This window comes from Furipterus horrens, unplaced genomic scaffold (genome assembly GCF_987537825.1).
Source record: "Furipterus horrens unplaced genomic scaffold, mFurHor1.1.pri manual_scaffold_2, whole genome shotgun sequence".
Lineage (NCBI taxonomy): Eukaryota > Metazoa > Chordata > Mammalia > Chiroptera > Furipteridae > Furipterus > Furipterus horrens.
Window position 1 is genome coordinate 45,157,392 of NW_028327172.1, and position 23,537 is coordinate 45,180,928.

The following is a 23,537-nucleotide window of genomic DNA, read 5'->3' on the forward strand; positions in this document are numbered from 1 at the left end:
TTAATTTTCAAATATCTGGGGATTTTGCAGGTATCTTTTTGTTATTGATTTTTAATTTATTTCTGATGGACCAGAGAACATATTCTGCCTGATAGCAATTCTTTTACATACTGACAGTGGTTTATGGTCTAGTATTTGGTCTTATGGAGTATTCCATGTGTACTTTATTTTTTAAATTTTTTTTAAAAGATTTTATTTATCTGAGGAAATATTTCCAGTGATCCCTAAGCCAGGGACACAGACTGGTATTAAATAAGTTCCCACTGTCACATAGTTCTTTTGTTGTTTTTAACGATCTCTTCCTCGGATGTGTTTGTTTCTGTGTCAAGAGGAGGAGTTGTGCTCTTTATAAAAAAAAAAAAAAGATTTTATTTATTTATTTTTAGAGAGAAGAGAAGGGAGGGAGAAAGAGAGGGAGAGAAACATCAATGTGTGATTGCCTTTCATGTGCCCCAACTGGGGCCCTGGCCGGCAACCCCGGCATGTGCCCTGACTGGGAATTGAACCAGTGACCCTTTGGTTTGCAGGCCAGTGTTCAATCCTCTGAGCCACACCAGCCAGGGCTCCCCATGTACTTTAAAATAAGATACATTTTACTCCTGTGTGGTGGAATGTTCTATAAATGCCAATTAGGTATAAATGCTCCAATTGTGTGTTGAACTTTGGTCAAGGATTTGGGTGGTTATTGATGTACAAATTAGAGGGCTCCCTGACATTCATCCTCAAACCAATAAAGGCTCTGCTAGAAATCTAGTGTGCAGCCCTTCAAAAAGAGCTGTATAATGTCAATATCATCAATGTAAATATCATCCCATTCTTTCAAAGGTCAATTCCTTTCCAACTTTTATATGCTCTGGATCATTTGCTAGTTCTATCAAATGGGTATTCGAAATATTTTTACCCCAGATTAATAATTATCTATAAGAAGATATAACCTAGTTCATTATTACCAGAAGCAGAAATCCTTATAGAGATATATTCTACATTCAAAGAGAACTACAAATAAATCTTAAATTCACTTAGTAGTTTATTATTAGTAAATATCTGTATTGTAATTTTGAAACTACTTAACATATACTGCAGTATAAAGCAAATAAAATATTATGAGACTATTATTAGGAACTAAGATCTTAATGCAAAAAAAAGATATAAATATAAAATCAAAGAAGTTAATAAACCCTTCTAATCTTACATTTTAATTGAAAATATCCATCTGATTTCATGATTTAAAAAAATTCCTGGTTGATACAACAAAGGCCAAGAAATAAATATCACCCATAATAATAAGCACCTTCACAGCCTAGACCTTGGTGTCTAACTACTATTCTCTATTAAAAAAAAAAAAAAATCAGAGCTCCTTGAAGAAGGAAAAATACAAGGTGAGCCTAATATGTTGATAGCTTGTTGTGCTAGAGAGCAAGAATGTGTTCAAAGACAAAGGGGAGTAATGGACAGAGAAGTCAGCTTAAATGGATCCCCACTGGCCAAATTTAGACAATATGGGGCTTAAAAAAGCCCCAATGATAACTGCAATTGAAAATATTCTAAATGAATAAAAATCCATAATAAATTTAGAATATAAAAGGTGGGACCCCATGAGAAGCAAAAAATAACTACTGGGCAAGGAACATGTACTGTGAAGCTGTGAACTGAAAAATTCCCAGAGTGAGTACAGGGCTGAAAGACATTGCAGTTCTATCCAGTCAGAGTATATAGAGATCTTGTGGGATACCCATGGCATAAGAAACTGAAGAAAGGAAATGCACTAGTAGTAAGGCTAAATTAGCTCTACTGGAGAGGTTACTCTAACCTAGCCCAAACAAAGTTTAAAAACAAGCCTCAAACAGATCAGAATGATTATGTAAGTAACTGACCTGGTTGCCAAAACAAAAATCAATAGTCTTTAAAACAAGGAAGGAGAATCCAGACCTCAACAGCCAAATTTTCACAACTTTTAGTATTCAGTAAAAAAATTACTAAATGTTTGAAAAGCAGAAAAAATATTAGCCATAACCAAAGAAAATATCATCCAATAGAGAGCCAGATCACAGATATGATGTAATGGGTAGACAAGGACTTTAAACTTACTATTAGAAATATACCTAAAGATTTAAAGGAAAACATGAAGACAGGAGCGAAATGGAAGATATGAAAAAAAAAAAAAAAGAAACTACATAGAACTTATAGAGGTGAAAATATAATCTCTGAAATAAAAATTTACAGGATGTCCTTAACAGCAGGTTATATACTGCGGAAGGAAAAGATCAGTGAGCTTGAGTACATAGTAATAGTAACATTAAACTGAGATTAAGATAAAAAACAAGGTGGTCTTTGTATATGATGCCTAGAACAATATCAAGTAATCTAATATTCATGTTCTGGAGTTGAGTTAATATGTGTGTCAGAAGGCAGAGCAGTTGTGGCCTGGTTACAAGATAACTTTTTGGGGTAATATAAAATTTTAATATCTTGATTGTGATGGTGGATATTTAGGAGTATGTATTTCTCAAAGCTCATCAAACTGTTTACTTGAAATGGTTACATTTTAATACGTATATTATATCTCAATAGAGTTGATTTTTAAAATTCCATAATGATACTTAAGAGAGAAAACCATCCATTTGCCACTACTGGAGGTGACTAGTATTGGCTAACTGCAGTGGGAGAAAAAAAGAACCTTAATAGCGGAAAGATCTGGTAGCACCACCTTAACTAAGTGGCCACTCTTAGCATCATTAATAGTGAGACAACTTGATAAAAACATACTATGATAAACAACATAGCATTTCTATAAAGTACTCATGCCTAAAATATTGATTTTAATCAGGCCATTTTACAGAATAGAATTAACTTCAATTACAGAGAATTAAAGAATTAACTTCCATTTTACAGAATAGAAATAAACATATAAAGCCAATATTGCAAAAATAGTAATAGTTGAATTTATCATGTTGGTAAATATATATTTACTCTTAATCTTTTTGAATGTTTGTAAAATTTCACATTAAAACTAAAGAAAGTGATTAGTCAAGAGGTCTGCTAATATACCATATTATAAGAGCACAGTGAAATCCCATAAAACAGGCCCTGAGGTAAATTTGGATATAATGTGATTGGAAATTATGTTTTAATAGCAGGCTCACCCTTAGCATTTTTGTTAACCTCATAGTAATGAAGCCTTACGTTTTATGCAACAAAAATTTTTAGACTTCTCTTAACAGCATTATGGCCAAGGGTCTTACCATTTTGAGTTACTGAGGTATAAGGATGACATAGCAATTTTTAGGGGGTCACTGTATTCTTATTATTTCATTATTAAAGAATCCACTTCTATGACTATCATGAAGCCCTGGTTAGGCTAACAGTGGCGTGTTCTGGAGGTAACTACACCCCATTCTGGACTTTCTGGTTATAACCACTGTCCCTTTCTCTACCTCAGCTGAAAAACCAGACTCATAAGGTCTCAACCCCTGCCCTCCTATTCCTGGAAGATGCCAGGCCAACTATGCAGGAGACTTTTCAGAGGAGAAGACGACTCTGCCTTCCCAGGAGATAAACCTTCTGCTTCGCTTTACGCGGCAGATAGCAACCCCAAACCACGCACAGGCAGGGACCTGTGCAGGCCTCAATGATGACTTAGTAATTCTGGATTCCTAGTGTACAACAGGACCTTACAAAATGATAATTCAAGAGAAAATGATTCTCTATGAAAATGCATTTACATAGACAATAATTGATTTTTTTTTGCTCTGTTAATTCACTTGTGGTTTGGCTTTCACATGTACACCAATTCAGATCATAGAATATAGTAAATATCTTAAGGAAAGAATCATATAGTCTATAGTTCCTCTTGCAGACCTTACACCAAATGTGAGTTATTAGACATTTCTAGGTACCTTTAACTTCTTACATTAACTCTTTCCTCTTTGTGTTAAGCATTTCACTGTCATAAGAAGAAAGAACTGCCCTCAAGCCAAATAAAAGGTACAATTTAAACATAAAAATAGTTGTGTTCTAGAACAATATAAGTTATGTACAGCTTCCAAAAAGATGGCTTTTAAAACTCTTGGCAAGCTACTTTTAAAATAGGTATGATATGTCAGATGAAGAATGTATGTGTGTCTGTATGAGAAATGAATTTCACAAACTCAAATACCTAAATACCAGATTAGAAAAATTATTATTCAAGTTTAAGAAGCTATTGCCTCATTTCAATTCTTGAATTGGTTGGGGGCCACAAACAGTAGCATATCTAGTACAAATATTCTTGTGGCCGTCGTAGAGATCATAACAATAATTTGTTCATCACTGTATGTCTAAAATATTCAGCAGTATCTGGCACAGAGCAAGTACTCATTAAGCATTTGTTAAACTAATCAATCAGTGAATTTGCTCTCAAATGAACCAGCCAGTAATTAATTTATCACTATATAACCCGTGTTCTTTGGAAAAACACAGGCCATTTATATTTTCAACTTCTTATGACTGGAAAAAGCTTCTTTAGCCTATTACTCAACACACAAAGGTTTTTATTCTAATTAGCAACACTGAATGGAAACACAATATAGAAAACACTGGGTAAAGCAGATTAACCAACAAGGGAGGATAACATTCACATAAGGAGTTAAAAACCAAACATGAAGGATATAATGGAGTTTTAAATAGCTCTCTCCCTTTTGTATAGGTGTTTATAGTACATAAAATAAATAACTATTGAATGAAAAGAGAAAATCCAATGCAAATAATATATAGGCAGAAGAAAGAAGGGAATCCAATAAAGCCATTATTATCAATTCCTCTGAAGGCTCTTGTGGTATAGTCTATCCAAAAATTTCATTAGGACAATCCTCTAAGTATTATCCCAATACTACTCTCATATTTGCCATCTAATTTTAGCTGGGTTACTTACTCTCCGTATCTGGTAAGTGGAAATCAAGTGAGAGATAATTTTAAGAGAGCAGGATTAACTATATGTGTATTTTACAGATACTCAAAACTGAGATTATGGATCTGGCATCATGATTTTCAGTATTTTCCATATTTTGGTGAGAAAATTATTTTTGAGAATGCAGACTTAAATACTGACACTGGGAGAGATTAGACATTCTGTGTGTGCATCTCACTTCATATTTTTACCTTTAAGCTAACACAGGGCAGTTTAGCAAGTTCATGGAAATACCAGGTCAGTCAGCCTAAAAGCAGACTCTGTGTGACTGATACCTACTACCACACTACTGAGGGGTTTGGTGGAGCTGGGGTAGCAGACGGTGACACCATGGATGGAGTCTGGAAATGGAAAATACAAGACAGAACACACCCTTAAGGAAACTTCTGAGACTTGTCCTGTTCTACCAAGGCTTGAAGCTGGCTCTACCCAGAGTTTGAAGAAACAAACAAGAAACACAAGCCAGTGTTTCTCAAGCTAGGAAAGGATCTGCCAGTTGTACTTGGCCAGCACACTCCAGTAGTGGTTTAGTCCTGATCCTGAACTCAGAGAGGAAAATGGCTATTTATTGTGCACTCTGCCCTCTTCACTATGGAGGCTGTAATTGTTTACCAGGAAAAAAGGCGAGTTGTGGTTATGGGACTTCTCTAGACCAGGTAGATGACAATCTGTTTCTAGTTCACATCACTTCCATGAGGTTGTGCCAAAACATGCTCCTATTTTCTGTTTGCCAATGCTGCCTCGCCCCTGCCCCGCACCCCCCACCCCCACCACTGAAACATGTCCTCAAAACCTCTGGAGTCCTAACGGAGTATTTGAAAATCAAACAATACAAGAATTCCTTGTATAGAGTCCAGATGTTTGCCCAGAATTGTAAAGCTGTGCTATGTGCCAGGGGAGCTTATCTTGTCATTGGGAAGATCTGGCTGTTAGAAGGTATTTCCCAGTACCAAGTTCAGATCTGCCCTCTTCCTGCCTTGTTTTAGTTCAAGTTCTGCCTCTTGAGGTTGCATGGCATAAATCTGTGCTATCCCTTTTCTCTGACTAACAAATACTACTGATCTGTCAAAACCCATCTTACATAGCACGTGTTCTGTGTTACCTGACCTAACAATGCCCCCACAGTGACCTAGTGACTTGTTTCTTTTTTTTTAAATTTATTTTTATTTTTTATTGGTTTTAAAGAAAGAGAGGAGAAGGAGGGAGGGAGGGAAATCAATGTGCTGTTCCACTTATTTATGCATTCATTGGTTGATTCCCATATGTTCCCTGACTGGGGATCGAACCCATAACCTTGGCGTACCCAGACAATGTTCTAACCAACTGAGCTACCTGGCCAGGGCTTGTCTGGGTTTCTTGAGTGTTAAGTATGCTTCTGTGGACCACTCCCTGGCACTTGGGCTTTACAGTCTTAGTTATCTTCGGCATTCATTGAGCCTTCCCAACAAGAGGGCTGGAGAGCCTCAATCTTTTTTAAATGTCTACTTCCATATCCCTTCCCTGGTACACAGAGTAGATAATTATACCCAAGTGTGCACAGGTCCTCCATGAACTGGTCCTAACTACAATTAATTAATTTACTTTCTACCACATTTCCTTATAAAAGTCCTCTACTCTAATCAAATCTAACTGCCACACTATGTCCTATGTCTTCCTTCTTTTCGAATAACTTCCTTCTTTCTATCTTAACCCCTCTCCATTGAGGTCAGGGACTATTAGTCAGGGTACATGGAATTCTGGACACTATACATAAAAATGTTCATTTTTTTAATGGAAGGGAGGGTTTCATACTTCCATACAATTCTCAAAAGGTCCCATGACAAGCCCACAAATTAAAATCCACTGTTGTAACTTTTGTTTGTCTTTTCTGCTTATCCAAGTCTTCTCTCTTAAAAGTTCAGCTTATGCCCTTAGAGCTAAGATTCCAGAGAATCTTCCATATAGGGTAGATGTTTCTAGGCTTTGGCCTTGTATATATTAATTTCTATACTGTTAATCTGACTGATTTATTAAGTACCTTGCATAACTTTAAAATCAATATCTTCATTGTGACTTAACTCATTTTTGTAAAAATGATTTATTTATTTACTTTTAGAGAGAGGGGAAGAAAGGGAGAAAGAGAGGGAGAGAAACATGGATCCGCTGCCTCTTGCTTGGCCCCAACTAGGGGTCTGGCCCACAGCCGAGGTACGTGCCCTGACTGGTAATCAAACCGGTGACCTCCCAGTTCACAGGCTGGTGCTCGACCCATTGAGCCACACCAGCCAGGACTTAATTCTTTTTTTTTTAAATTTAATATTTCATGACTGTAAACTCTTCTTAGAGATTTTAGTATCTTTTTGTTGCATGTACCACCTTGTACAAAGCAGTTACTCAAAAATAATATTCTTCATACAGATGAAGATGGTGAATCATCTTCAAAATTATCAGTGTATAGAAACTGAATTCTAAAGGTACATATTACAGCTGAGACATTAATAGAACTGGGCAAAATGCCAAAATTAGCTATCATCTCACCTCTGCTTTACGAATATTTTCTTTAGCTTCATCTATTTTCTGTTCCAGCTCTGCTCGGCTTTGTTCTGATACTGCAACTCCATGACATTCCAGATCATCTAGAACCTATTAAAGAAAACAGAAATATAATGACTGCTTTTTCTTAAGTGGTTAGAGTATCTAGATAATTTAAAAGACTTTAGTGATAAGTGGCCACGATTCCTCTTGTGACCTTTAATTTTTTTCAATTTTTATTTGTTAATTAAAAAAGGCTGAAATAATTATAGATGCAAAAGAAGCTGCAAAAGTAGTAGAGAGAGTTCCTCCCCTCAGCTTCCCCAAATGGTAAAAAATTGCATAAGTACAATACAATATAAAAACCAGGAAATTTACATTGGCACAATCTACAAACCTTATTTGGATTATGCATTTTGATATGCATACCTTTAATTTTTAAAAACTACATGAATATAAAGTATTGTTGGAAAACAACAACTAATAAGAAATGACAAAAACTGTTATATCTGCACATGCCACCATGCACCCAACTCCCTAAGATAACCACTGTACACTCAATTTACATGCATTTTCCAAACAATTTCTTATGTACTTCCTACATACATACTGGCATAGTTTGTTTAAAAAAACAATTAAGTGAGATCTATCATCCTCTCAATGTGTCTAAGAAACCTTTTTGTTTTAAAAAATAGACTGACTTCCTTCTGTAGTTAATCCATGGATTCAATAGTTTAACTGTACCATGCTTTATTTACTCTTAATCTATTGCTATTTGAGTTTGCAAGGTTCTCACTATAAATAGCACTGTACAAACAACCTAGCCAAAGACTCTTTGAATACATATGGGAATAGCTATTTAAGATAAAAACATAGAAGTGGAACTTGTACATTTTAATATTAAAAGACATTACCAAATTGCCCCCAAAAGGTCACACCTACTCTTCTACTAGTAGTATGTGACAGCATGCTTCTATCTCACCAACACTGGATATTGTCAATCTTTGAAATTTTTGCCAAAGATTATCTCATTGTTTCAATTTTCATTTCTCTGCAATAGAGAGCATCATCTCCTATGTTGCTGGCAGTTCATATCCTGTATGTATTTTTCTAATTTTTGACTTTTTGATATGAAATATATTTCTTTCTAGATAGCAGTCCTTTTTCTATTATTTATGTTACAAATATTTCCTCCTATTCTATTCCCATTCTCTTAACTTAAAAAAAAATTATCCTCGCCCAAGGACATTTTTTCATTGTTTTTAGGGGAAGGAAGAGAGAAAAGGAAAGAGAAACTTCAGTGCAAGAGAAAAGCATTGATTGGTTGCCTCCTGTATGTATCCGGACAGGAGATCTAACCTGTAACTTAGTTATGTGCCCTGACTGGGAATCGAACTAGTTGCGTTTCAGTTACGGGATGATGCTCCAACCTCTCTTAACTTCTTAAAGATCTTTTGTTTAACAGAAAATTTTAATTTCTATGTTGTTGAGATTATCATTCTTTTCCTTTATGAATCCTGGGTTTTGTGTCTTGTTTAAGTAGCCATTTGTAATACACCAGAAATATTCTAATTTTTCCAGTTTTTAATAATCCTGTTTTAGCACTTAGGTCTTTAATTCTCCCAAAATTTATTTTGTATTTGGTGGAAGGGAAGAGTCTACATTTCCCCCCCAAATACACAGACAATTGCTCTAATACCATTTATTAAATAAAGCCTTCCCCCAGAACTTTGAAACGCTATTAACATGTTTTTTATTATGAAAAATTTCAAATATACTCAAAAGTCAAGAGAGTAGTATGATGAACTACCATATACCAATCACCAAGACTTAATAGTTAAGAGTTTTCCAGATTTATCTATTTTTTTTTTCTTCGCTAAAGCATTTTAAATAAAATCCCAGACATCAGGCCATTTCCCTGGCCCTTCAAGAGAATGCCTGGGTTTGCGGAAGCCTCCCATCTCACCCTGACAACAGAATCCCTGCTGATGTTCACAGCCAGGTGTTAAGTGGGCTCCTCTTCCTGACACTGGTGTGGCACTGGTGCTCGGGGCTGAGGAGCCCAATGTGGGGTTGAGATACCTCTCGCTTCTAAGGAGGGACCTCTGGATTCTCCACTGCCACACATGGGTGTGGGGCCAGCCCATTTTGCATCTCTGCCCCTCCTGCCTATTTTGACATGGCTTCTTCTTTACCTCCTTAGTTATAGGGCTTCTGTTTAGCTAGTCTTCAGATGGTCATCCAGGTTGATTATTCTATAATTTAGTTGTAATTTTGATGTGGTCACAGGAAGGGATGAGTGCAGTGTCCACCTATTTCACCATGTTGGCTGCAAACCCCTGGCTTGATCTCTTTGAAGCTTGTTTTAAAGATGTGTTAGGTTAGTTCTAAAGTAGCCTTATTCTAGGGCTAATTTATAGCTCTGCTACCAATGACTAATCCATCTGTAGTCTCCTAAATGCCCTAGGTGGTCCCCGAGTACTGTCAACTCTGGCTGGTAGGAACTTGAATGTGTCCCCGCTCCATGGGAGCACTGGGAATTGTCTAGCTTATATCTCTATTGTTTTTCATTACCCAGTCCTGCGGCATTTCAGCCTATGTACGTGTGGGTTACCATTCAGCAACAGACTGAAGGGAGGCCTGTGTAGATATCTGAAATTATATGCATTTCCCTGCTGTCTAGTGCTCTGCCTGAGAATTCATGTCACTTCAGCCTCTCTGAACTTCGATCTCTGTCACCTCAACTCAGCAAGACTGTGGTGCCCTGCTTCAGTTCTCTCTTCCTGGGCTGCAATATAGAAAGTGCCTCTAGGAAGAAAGCCTGGGAAGTCATAGGCTAATTTCATTCTTTTTTTCTCTCTCAGGTGTCATAATCCTGTTATTGCCTATCACCCAATGCCTGAAACATTTGTCTCATATATTTAGACTAACTTTATAGTTGTTTATACAGGAGAGTAAGTGTGATCCTAGTTACTTCAACATGGCCAAAGTAGAACTGATTTAATGTTAAGAAAAAAAAACAAAAAACACAACACCTTCATTTTATTGCTTAAAATATATCTTACTAGATTAAATATAATTCATACCATAAGGAACTAAAAATTTATTAAAATCTTTTTATCTCTACCTTTCAACAGAAAGGCACAACACGCCTTGACAACAGAGAGGAAACAGATTTATTTTTAATATCTGAACATTTACTTTCAAATATAGTCAAGTATCTAGTGGAAAATAATCTGTTTATGTGTTTTACATTTCTAAGTATAAAGCTACAGTAATTAATCTCATCACTATTATTGGATGTGTGGGCATATAGTTCCCTCTAGTTCACAAATTCTTTTATTGAGATAAACTATATTGGAGGGACTGTAAGCAAGAACCTCTTATCTGTCCTTAAATCTGATTTAGATGATAATATTCTGAATTTCAAGCTGGAGTCTGATGCCAGGCTTTGGAGGATTCGAGTGAAGAGAAGAGTTATATTTTGTATGCAAGAGGGATATAAACTGTTATGGCCAAAAAACACTATGGCAGATTATGTTTTTTAAAAAACAGCTATTGCAATATTTCCCATTCTACATGTTCTTCCAGAACCCTGCTAATTTCCCCACCAAGAAGTGGAATTTATGTTCCCTCCCCTTGAACCTGGACAGGCTTTTGTAACTGCCTCAGTTGATGAAAATATAACACAACTAATGTTCTTTCTGAGGCTAGGCCAGAAAAGATGATACAGCTTCTGCTTGGCTCACTCTTGGGACTCACACTTTTGGGGCCCTGTGTTGCATGTAAGAAGTACAGCTAACCTGAAGCTGCCATGTTGGAGAGATCATAGGGGAGACCACAGAGAGACAGAGATGCACAAGGAGCTCTAGCTGTTCTAGCTCCCTGCTGTTCAAGTCTTCTTGGTCCAAACATCAGATATTTCAGGGGGGAAGCTATGAGATGACTCCAACCCCAGCCCCATCTGATGGCAATCAGAGACCCCCAAGTGAGGACTGCTAAGCTGAGCACACAAAAGGCAATATAAACAATGCTTTTTTAGCATTAAAGTGTTTTATTTTTATTTTTATTATCATTTATTTTTAGAGAGAGGAGAAGGGAGTGAGAGAAATATTGATGTGAGAGACAAACATTGATCGACTGCCTCTTATACATGCCCCATCTGGGAACTGAACCCACAACCCAGGCATGTGCCCTGACTGGGAATTGAACCTGCAACCTTTTGGTTTGTGGGATAACACCGACCCACTGAGCCATACCAGCCAGGGCTAAAGTGTTTTATTGCACAGCATTAGATAAGTGGAACACTGAATTTAAGATGCCAGTAAGATGGTGAAAAGTAGATGTCAAAGCAGGTAAGTGAAACCATGGAAGAGGTCAAGACTGCCTATAATGAGAATAAAGAATGAGAAAAGAAGAGAGCCTAGTACAGAAATCTAAGGAATTTAAATATTTAAATGTGAGATAGAGAAAGAACCTATAAGAGAATCTAGGAATGGCCAGAGCAGCAGAAGGAAAGCTGTGGCCATGTTATGTCATGGATGACTAGAGAAGCAAATGCCTTAAGATGAAAGGTACTGTCAATGTGATGAAGCTGTCAACGGGTTAAGTGAGATGAAAAAATCAAAGTGTCCATTTTGGATTTAGCAACATAGACATCATTGGTGATTTTTGCAAGTGTAGCCTCCGGGAAGCGGTGTAGGGGAAGGGAAAGAAGGAAAAGCCCCAAATGTAATGGGCTAAAAGGTAAGTAGGATGTTAGGAAATATAGATACTAAATATTGACAATTCTTTTAAGAAACTGGATGTGAAGGTAAAGAAAGAGAATAATAAAGATATAAATAAATGGAAATTAAGAAAAAAACATGCTATACCCAACAATTTCTTTGTACTTCTAGTTTAGTCTTGAAGATACATTTTCACGAATCTACAATTCTGCCTTCAAAAAATTTGTCTTGGGGATGAAAAGCCAAATTCAACATATTCATGTGTCTTCCATTGCCTGAGAGACTATAATACACTATCACCAGCTGTTCTTAGACAATTCTATGGCAAACGGATAAATTACTGTCCTGATGCTAGAGGGCTGAAGGAATTTCCAAGCTGAGTCGATAGCCAAGAGCATACTGCTGAGTGCTGAGAAATTATAGAAGGAACATTGGAGGCTATTCTTCACATTAATAAAACTCAATTTTTTAACTTGGTTAGACATTTGGCCAAGCTAAGTGTAGCCTAAGACTCTCTATTACACTTACCCGTTGTTGGTGGACAATGTTTTTGTGCTCACGTGCCACACGCGTGGCCCATTTCCGAGCCTCCTTGTTTAGACTGTGCTCCTCCGTGGTCCCAGTTTCTGATTCTAATTGTCGGCTCTACAACACAAGAGAGAACAGAGAGAAAAGTATTGTTATCCTTACTGAAATCACGACCATTCTGTAGGTGGATCAGAGTGCCTTCACTTAATCAGCACTTAAAACACGAGACATGCTCCACTGCCAGGGGACATTAACAGAAGACTAAGAGCACAGAATGAAACCATAGACCACCACAGGTATTTTGTCTTACAGTGCTGAGCATTGAAGCTCCATCTCTGATACTGTGGATTGATCCATTTGGGGTGTAAAGAAAGCTAGCTAAGCAAAGAAAAAAAAATCATGCTAGCCTACTATGGTACTAAAGTAGTTGCATAGATAAAAATGGAAACAATTCAATACTTTCAATGGGATTAAAGAAAGAATCATTGGATAGAGAGGAAAGAAACACTAACAGTAACACAAACTCTCTGCCCCTGAAGATAATGGGTTTAATTTAGTTTTAGGTCTGTCACCAACTTACCACCAAACCTCAAACCAGCTTTTTACCTTTCCTCTGGGCTTTCGTGTTGTATCAAAGATAGCAGTGCTAGATCAAATGACCACTAAGGGTTTCTTCTAGCCCTAAAATGCTATGATTATGTTTCACAAAGAACAAACTGCAGCCCTGGCTGGTGTGGTTCAGTGGGTTGGGCGTCATTCTGTGATCCGAAAGGTCACAACAGGTCCTGGGCAGGGCACATGCCTGGGTTGCATTTGGGGGCATGTCAGAGGCAACCAATCGATGTTTCGCTTGCACATCGACATTTCTCTCTCTCTCCTTCTCCCTCCCTTCCCCTCTCTGTAAAAAGAAATAAAATCTTAAAACAAAAACAAAGAAGAAACTGCAAAATCTAAATAAACAATAGCAATAACCCCTACTGTTCAAGGCACTGTAGAAAGGGTTTCATATACAGGTTGGGGCAAAAGTAGGTTTATTCTTGTTTTATTTATTAATTATTGTCTTATTTTTCTATACAAACAACTGTAAACCTAGTTTGCCACTCTGTACTTCTATAACAACCTTATGAGATAGGTCATAGACTGAAGATAGAGATCAAGCAAAAATTTCCAGTGTCTACCAGATATTTAACGTTACAACTTTGGTTACACAAATCTGATTCCAGACTCAGAACTCTGAACCACTAAACTATTTTAACTTTCTCTAAACTCTTAAGAACTCATGGAAAAAATTTTTATTAAAATAATTAGAAAAGAAAACATTTCCTATGAATTATCCAAAGAGACTTTTAATACAAAATGAAGCAAAATTTAGAGTGGGGAGATCTTAGAAAACTGGTTTTTGCAAGGTCACACAGCTCAAAATTGGTAGGGTAAGTAGAATTTGATAAATTTGATTAAAAGTTTAATATTTTTGTTGGGATTGTAGGGAAGGCTGAAAAACTTACTTTATGCAGACATTTCAGCTAATGCCTATATAATTTAAAGCTAGATGATATAATGATAAAGGAATTTAAACAGCAAAAGAATCAAAATCCAAATCTAATCAACTTTAAAATTATATTTAATATTCTGCATCATTCTTGGGGCTACTAGGAATCTGGAAACCAATTTTATCATTACATTTTGATTTTTAAAAGGATCTAGCATTTAAATTTCTATCTGTCTCCAAAAGTCAGAGTCCAAAATGTTAAAACCTGGATGCTGATGCAAATGCAGTCTATGTTAGCAAGAGGAATCTGATGTACACAGGTAGTAACGTGTATTCTGAAGAGCACATGTATAGGTTTTTAAGTCAGTTAGAGTTTTAATCCTCTCTATGCTATTTACTAACTTTATGATCTTTGGCAGGTGAACTAATCTGAGTCTTAGTTACCTCTGAAAATTGGTGAAAATGGCGCTTCTCTCACAGGGGTTATTGGGATGAAATGAAGTCATATTTTGAAAATTTTCTTATCGTATTCACATATATTAAGTACCCAATAAATGGTTTTTTAATGTTAAAGACTCAATTGAAAATTACTTTAAACAAAAAATTTAAAAATCCAAGTAACACCTAGGTTCTTGATAGCCCAAAGATGAATAAAAAAGACTGAAGATGTACTGAAAGGTCTTAAAGAAAATGAACTTGTAGGGAGTATGGTAGGTGAGAAAGGAGGCAACTGATGAAGAAATTTAGTTTTTATTACTGAGCAAAATTTCAGGAACAGGTAAATATGTCTAAAATGTGTGCAGGATGCCCTGACTGGTGTAGCTCAGTTGGTTAAGTGTTGTCTTCTGGCAAAGCGCAGGGTCAGTGGTTCGATTCCTGGTCAGGGCACATACCTAGGTTATAGGTTCAGTCCCCAGATGGGGCACGTACGAGAGGCAGCCAATTGTCTCTTTCACATTGATGTTTTTCCCCCCTTTCTCCCTCCCTCCCTTCTCTCTAAAAATAAATGAATAAATCTTGAAAAAAAATGTGTGCAGGCTGTAGCTAGGCAATATAGTCCATAGGCTCAGTGTCTGTTAAATTGAAATGTGCTTCAAAATAGGATAGGAGCAACAGTAATTTCAGAACTACAACAGAAGTAACAACAGAAGAGAGTGGTGATTAGTCCTTCCCGCACGTCCTACATTCCCCAGGCAGGAAGAGTGAGTTAATGAGCACTGACCGGTGCTGTGCGCTCCATGACGGGCTCAGAGCTACCAACTCCATGTGGAAACCACAAAGCAAGTGAACAATGGCTCTATGCTCACATGAAAGAGCAGAACTAGTCTAAATGGAGTAAAAATAATTATTTGGGATTTTATTCTTTGTGGGCGGTAAGAATATTTAATTTACAACAAAACAAAAGTATACACAAAAGTATTTTGTGGTTAAAAGCATTTTAAAAAATGATTATTCTAAAGACTTTTCCAATGGTTGACAATGATTTTTATAAAATAATGGGCATTTATCTTTTTCCATTATGAAAAAATTGCTCCCCAAGTGCTCAACATTCCTTCCAGAAAACAGAGCAGCACGCAGAAAGAACACAGAACTGCCATCAGGACAGTAAGGTGTCTGTCACTCATTCACTGCACGGCTCTGGACAAGTCTCTTCTCCTTTCTAAGTTTCAGTTTCCCCTTTAATACAGGCATGATTAGCTCTAAGGTTCTTTTCAGCACTCCTGTTGAGGAAAACTAAGGTGCTTCAAACATGATGAAAAATGAGAAGCTCCATCTTTTCACTATAAATAGGAAAGGAAATCCCTAAATTATAAGGAAAAATGGAAAGCCCCATCTTATGCGTTCAGTGGTCCCTTCTACATATATATAACTTTCATCCCAATAGCAGACCCCACCCCTCATTAACATGCAAACCGACACATCCCATCGCTCCCACCCATGACCCACACCCCCATATACCTCAGCTATGGTCATTCTCAGAGCACTGACAGGGGAGAGCTCAATATCCACCAGTTGGGCAGCTTTTAAACTCTGCCCAGTAAAGAGTGCACAAGGACAGAAAACAGCATAGTTAGAAATTTTAGGCAAATAGAGACACAGCTAAAAACATTTAGCACAGTGTCTAGAAGCAAAAAAGGATTTAAGGTTGCAGTTAGGACAAGTGAGACAGGTGTCACTGTTATTCTGATTTTCTGAGGAAAATGAGCAAAAATAAAATAATCTCAAGTTAGTCACACTTTTAAGTCAAGCCTGGCAAACGTTTGTACACTTTGTATCTTCTAATGCTCTGCTTCATTCCTCCCAGGCTTCAGCGAAGTCAGATTATAGAACAATGTCACTGAATCGTTAAGCATAAGCTGATTGCTTAAAATGATCAAAAATCAAACAAACAAAAACACCACCATTATAAATGGCAAGAACTATAATCTAGAGGAAAATGCTTTCTCCCCTACATTTCTTTATACAGCTATTAACAGGGCTACTTAAAATCTAGAAAGAAAAGTAATGAAGATATTTCTAGCAAGGTTTCTATTAAACTGACACCATAAAACTCTGATATCATAAACTCCCCTGGTTTTGATTCTGGGTTTACCAACAGAACTTACCAATGTAATTTGACTTCTGTCTTGGCTTGACTACATTGAGACCATGTGCTAGAGGTGTTGGCACATAGATATGTGCTAGATATGTGCTTTCTCACCTTGTAGACGTTAATTTTCTTTAATTATCAAATTAGGTTTTGTTTTTTTTTAATTCAAAAATAGCATTTTTTCATAGAGTAAACTCAAGAATAAAAATAGGTGATTAATGTTAGCTTTTTAAAAATTGCCAATTTGGCATCTATATTAATACTTTAACATCTAAGAAATCTGAAAGACATAAAGGGACTATAATTCTGTATAAAGCCAATAAAATATTTGCACGCACATATTCATTATTCTATTTATTATTTCTATTCTAGTTAAAATTTAACCACTGATTTCTTTGGAAGGGTATAGGTGCGGAAATTTCATGGATAGAAAGTATAATTTATATTTAAATTGAAAAAACTTTATTGAATATTTTTTCTTTTCCTTAAGTTCAGTTTTCAACAGCAACTTACCTTATAATTTAACCCAATTTAGTAGAAAGTTGTTAGCATAAAGACACTAGGTATGCTAGCCATATTTTACAAAGAAGAAATATCACAGTTTCTCTGCACCCTCATGGTTTGTTAAAACATTAATGAGACATACTCAGCTTTTTCTGTCTGTTTTAAGAATAATAGTTACCTGAACATGAACAGAGCTTAAAAACTAATGAAATGAGAATCTGGAATTCCCTTACGGTATCGCTGTCACAAGGCTGGAACTGGAAGGGCTGGGGTTTGTGAAAAACAGCATTCTCTTGTAGAAACAGCTGAAGGTTATAGTCACGTACCACCTACCAAGAAAATAAAATATCTTTAAGATTTTTAGGTTTAAATAACCAGTAATTACATTTTAATGTTTAAGATTTATTCTGCTCTTTTCCAAAAACGAGAAATCATCCAACACTACATGGTAAAAAAGAAATGATAATTACATTCTTTTTTTCATTTTAGAGAACAGTTATTACTCATATGTCCTATTTTCTCAAGAATCTAAATTTGTAAAGTACTAGTTTAGAAACTAGCCCAGATATTGAGACTAGACAATATACAATATTTTAAGACAGCAAGAAGATAATTATTCCCCCAAAAGCTATTCTTTTTAATTTGTGCGTGTTTTTGTGTGCATGCACACAAATATGGACGGGCGTTAGTCTCTCAGGTCTCTCCAAGTTCTAATGTTTGGTAGGTCTCTTTTTTCAATTTTATTTTGTATTGGTTTCAGGTGTACAGCTTAGTGGCTAGACAATCATATGCTTTACATAGTGTTCCCTTCAATATTTCCAGTACCCCAACTGGCCCATACATAGTTACAGCAATATTATTGACTGTATTTCCTATGCTTTACTTACTTCCCTGTGACTGCTTTGTAACTGCCAATTTGTGCTTCCCACCCCCTTCACCTCTTTCACCCGGCTGCAGGCCTCTTACAGTCGGTTTTATAGAGATTGCTATCTGCTGGGAAATTGCCAGATAACCCCACCCATAGCACAGAATAGTATTTTTATAGTAATTCTTGCCACCTTTTCTAGGAGGTTATATTCTAATCACCTTTCTAAAGCATACCAAGAAGACAAACTAGAAGGGACTTTATATAGAATGGGAATTCTGATATACAGAAAGTAGCAAAACAGCAAAGAAAAACAGCCATCTGAAAAGAATTCATTGCATTATATACCCTGGGAGAGAACAGAAATCAGCAACATTTGATTGTGCAGAAACCCATTTTACTACACTGCTTACTCTTTGCTTATCTTTCACTTACAGTATTTTACAGCTCATTAGTACCTCTGCCAGAGGATGGGCAGAAGAAGAAAAAAACAGTTTAAAGCAGCTCCATAGCTATATACCTTAGTAGTCCTGGGAAAAGGGTGTACCGAGGAGACAAGAGAAAGCAGGAGGTGTGTTTTGCATTTTATTTACCAGTACAATCCCAGTTGTTTCTCTATTGCTCTCCTGTCCTTCATTCAATAACCACTGATTGAGAGGGCTTACTAGGCCCGATGTTAAATGTGAAGGTGATGTGGAATATATAAATGAATAAAGATAAATAATCAAGGTTAGTATTCTCAAGGAATATATATCATCTGGAAACTGGGGGAACCAAACAGGTCACACAATTAAAATACACTATGGAAGTATGTAGAGGGTACTAGGAGAGTACAAAAGGTGATATTTGATCCAGACTGAAGAGGTGGAATGGGGTGAGGAGTGGTTGGTAGAATTTGGTCAGGGAAAGCTGACTGAAAAACATATCCTCAGAGGGAAATGTGTTTTGTTCTTTTCCAGGATTTCAGTGTAAGCTAGAGTAGCTGTGAAAGCTCTTGACAAAGTCTTGAGAGCCTCCGCAATCACCATGAAGAAAAAGCTAAGGTTTGGCTGAACTAAGTGGCTGGGTTGGTGAAGAACGGGGTGGTCTGTGGGCTTCACTTTAAAACTGGTTTCTCTTTTCTATCCTAATGGCTTGGACCGAAAGAGCCCAGAGGCCTGAGAGGGGGGAAACCTAAAATATTTCCCTCAGTCCAAACTAAGTATAATGGGCAAAAGGGTTTTGGACAGGTGAGATGTACCTGGCATACCTTCCTCCAAAGAAGCCCTTCTTTTCCCTAATGTGGGACATTGAAAAATTAATACCTGTCTTTTGTCATCTAGTGGTTACGGATTGAATGATGTCCTTTAACCCTGTTGCCCCCAGAATACAACAAGGATGCCAGCCTGTTAAACCAAGCATGCCGTTGTCCAGAGACAGCCAACCAACCTGGAGTCTGCACGATCCTTCCCCTTGTAGGAAGGCCACCCTCCCCTCCACATCCCCACTCTTATTAGGGATTTCTTGACCCAAGGGTAGGTAGGACGACGACCATGTCCAGCTTGAAGCAGCTAGAGGAGCTCGAGACCTTCGTCCATTGTCCTTTATAAGATTGTAAAGGGTCTTAAGTCTGAGAGGGAGGGATTGTTATTTTTTATTGTTAAAATATTTAACTAATTAATTAATTATTTTTAAAAAAAGAAGAAGAATATATGAAAGGGTGAGCCATGGGCATGGACTTAGGGAGGGGATTGTCGGGGAAGGGGGGTGCTGGGCGGAGGGGAGCAAAGGGGAAAAAATTGGAACTATTGTAACAATATAATCAATAAAATATACTTAAAAAAATAAATAAATAAAATAAAATTGTTGGTGACTTAAACTCCCTGGTAAACAGCCGGAAGTCAGAGAGGAAGAGTCTTCAGTCACTAGTGCCAAAAAATATTTATGGCCTCAATTGTTTTGTGGAGTAAATCTGTGCATATTTATAAGGGGTCGTTAAGAAATTATAGTAATTTGATACATTTTGATTTTTATAAACATTATAAATTAATATAAAAAAAAAAAAAAAGAAAAGAAAAAGCTAAGACAATCATCCTTCTAGTTGCCAAACCTTTCTTCTCAGGGACTAGAAATCTTTCTCTTTTTTTGGGGGGGGGGTTCAACTTTTAAAATTTTTAATTTTTTTCTTACAAAAATATTTCAAATACATATAAAAGTATAGACAACAGTATAGTGTATCCTTTTATACCCATCAACCAACCTCCAAAAACATCCCATCATGGCCAATGTTCCTTCATCTATAAACCCACCTACCTCTCCCACCCCCAATTTTAAAAAGCCCTAGATCCTGGCCAGGTAGCTCAGTTAGTTAGAGCATCATCCCCATATGTCAAGGTTGCAGGTTCAATACCTGGTCAGGGTACATACAAGAATCAACCAATGGATCCTGGGGACTTCCAGTCAAGATGGTGGCATGGGTAAACACAGCTCACCTCCTCACACAACCACATCAAAGTTACAACTAAATTATAGAACAACCATCACTCAGAATCATCAGAAGTTGAGTTGAATGGAAGTCTAACAACTACGGCATTAAGAAGCAGACTGGTAGAGGGGGTGAAGATGTGGAACAGGCTGGTCCCGCATCCATGTGTGGGATAAAAATTTGGGAGGTATATGTAAGGAGCGGGGAGTCCCAGCCCTGCCCAAGGCTCCCCAGCCCAGGGTTCCAGTGCTAGGAAGGTAAGTCCCCATAACTTCTGGCTGCAAAAAAACAGTGGGGATTGAGTCAGTGGAAGAAACTTTTGGAGTTTCAAGCAGTTCACCTTAAAGAATCCACACATGGACTTATGCAGACTCACTGCCTCTGAGCTCCAGCCCCAGGGTAGCAGCTTAAAAGGCACCAGTGGCATACAGGGAGGAACTGAAGTGTCTGGCATCAAGGTGGGGGCTGAGGAACAGCTTTCTCCCAGACAGAAAGGTGGGCAGGGGCCATTGTCTCTTTACTGAACCCACCCCCAACAGAGCCACAGAGCTGGCAGGTGGAAGCCATTATCTGAGACTCTATCAACCTAGTTAACACTGTTTGCTCCACCATAGAGACCCCCTGAGACTCCAGCCCACCCAAGCTGTTAACAGTTACTTTTCCATATGAATGGCTGGTTTTGGCTCATGCTTCACAACTTCCTAAATCGTATCAAACAAGCAAAAGCCAGCCTCAGTGAGCCACCAGCCCTGTACCTCTTGCTAAGTGGCCCTTAGGCCCTGTTTTGCAGCAGCCATTCTAGCTTCAAAACTTGGCTTTGCCCAGAAATCTCTAAGCCCAGCACAAGTAGCAGCCATCTCAGATTGCTTTATAGCTCAGGCAGGATGGCCCCGGGCAGAACACATGTGGGGCTGACCTTGGCCTGTACCATCCAAGAAAACTCAGAGCCAGTGCTTCCAGTGGACACCTACAGACTATGTCAAAGCACCACCACCTAGCCTTTGCACAGCTGATCATCCATGAAGGGTGGGGGTCGCTGGTCAATGGTGACAGCCAGTCCTTGCAGCTGACTGGCCTGGGTAAATCCCTCCCATTGACCTGCCAACAGCAATCAAGGCTCAACTACAAGAGGAGGGTGCACTCAGCCCACATGAAGGGCGAACCTTGAGTACACAGCTTGGGTGATAGGTGAGGCTGTGCCACTGGATCCTACAGGACACCTACTACATAAGACCATGCTACCAAGACAGGGAGTCATAGAAGCTCTACCTAATACATAGAAACAAACACAGGGAGGCTGCCAAAATGAGAAGACAAAGAAACATGGCCCCAAAAAAGAACAGGTCAAAAATTCAGAAAAAGAACTGAATAAAATGGAGATAAGCAATCTATCAGATGCAGAGCTCAAAACACTGGTTATAAGGATGCTCGAGAAACTTAGTGAGGACCTCAGCAGCATAGAAAAGATCCAGTCAGAAACAAAGGATACACTAATTGAAAAATGATTTACAGGGAAATAACTGTAGAATGGATGAGACCCAGAATCAAATCAATGATTTGGAATATAAGGAAACAACAACAACAACAAAAAAAACAAGCAATCAGAACAAGAAGAAAAAGGATTAAAAAAACAAAAAACCATCCAAAACTGAGGATAGTGTAAGCAATACCTGGGACAACTTCAAGTGTTCCAACATTCACGTCATAGGGGTACCAGAAGAATATAGAGCAAAAAATTTGAAATCTATTTGAAAAAATAATGAAAGAAAACTTCCCTAATTTGGTGAAGGAAATAGATGTGCAAGTCCAGGAAGCACAGAGTCCCAAACAAGATAGATGCAAAGAGGCCCACTCCAAGACACATCATAATTAAAATGCCAAAGGTTAAAGATAAAGAGTTTGGCGGAATGGGTGAAGAGATGAGGGGATTAAGAAGTACAAATAGGTAGTTACAGAATAGCCATGGGGATGTAAAATACAGTATAGGAAATGGAGTAGCCGAAGAACTTATATGTATGACCCATGGACATGACAATGCTGGGGGTATTTCCTGAGGGAGTGAGGGATGCTGGGTGGAGGGGGACAAAGGAGGAAATATTGGGACAAATGTAATAGCATAATCAATAAAATGTAATATAAAAAATAAAACAAAAATAGAATCAACCAATGAATGCATAAATAAGTAGAAAAACAAATAGACATTTCTCTCTCTCCCCTTTCTTCTCTCTCTCTAAAATCAATTACAAAAAAACAAAACAAAACATAAAAGCCCCAGACCCTGGCTGGTGTGGCTCATTGGATTGAATGCTGGGTCAAATCAAAAGGTCGCTGGTTCAATTCTCAGTCAGGGCACATGTCTGGGTTGGGGGCCAGGTCCCCATTTGAGGGTACATGACAGCCAGCCACACATTGGTGTTTCTCTCCCTCTCTTTCTCCTTCCCTTCCCCTCTCTCTAAAAAAAAAATAAATAAATATATTTTTAAAAGCCTCAGACATATTGTTTCATCCGTAAATATTTCAGTATGATATCTAAAAGATAAAAACTATTTTAAAAACATATCCATATTAATATTTACAATAAATACTTATAAAATAACCAACAGTGTTAAAATTTCTCTGATTTTTTCATGTTTTTAAAAGTTTTAAAAATCAGGATCAAAATAAGGTCCCCACAGCACAACTGGATGATGGTACTTAGGTTTCTTCTTTTTCTTTGCTCAACCCTTGCAATTTAGTTGTTGAAGAAACTGGGTTTTTCCCTGCAGTTTCCTGCAGTATGAATTTTGTTGACTACATCCTTGTAGTGTTGTTTCCTATAAACTGATACTTGATTACTTTCAGGTTTTTGTTTTGTTTGTTTTGACAAGGTGGTGTTTACTTCTATGAGGAGGCTTGCCTCTGACTTGTCCCTTTT

The 23,537-nt window shown here is 37.5% G+C and overlaps 1 protein-coding gene across 1 annotated transcript in view; it reads right to left on the reverse strand.

Annotated features, from left to right (window-relative positions):
* FCHSD2 (FCH and double SH3 domains 2) overlaps positions 1-23,537 on the reverse strand; it is a 219,782-nt gene that overhangs the window by 25,088 nt on the left and 171,157 nt on the right. The window contains exons 10-12 of the mRNA XM_090265153.1: positions 17,528-17,623; positions 12,712-12,828; positions 7,463-7,567 (exon numbers count right to left, since the gene is read on the reverse strand). Coding sequence (XP_090121279.1) covers positions 7,463-7,567; positions 12,712-12,828; positions 17,528-17,623 — 318 coding nt within the window. The remainder of the gene's footprint in view (positions 1-7,462; positions 7,568-12,711; positions 12,829-17,527; positions 17,624-23,537) is intronic.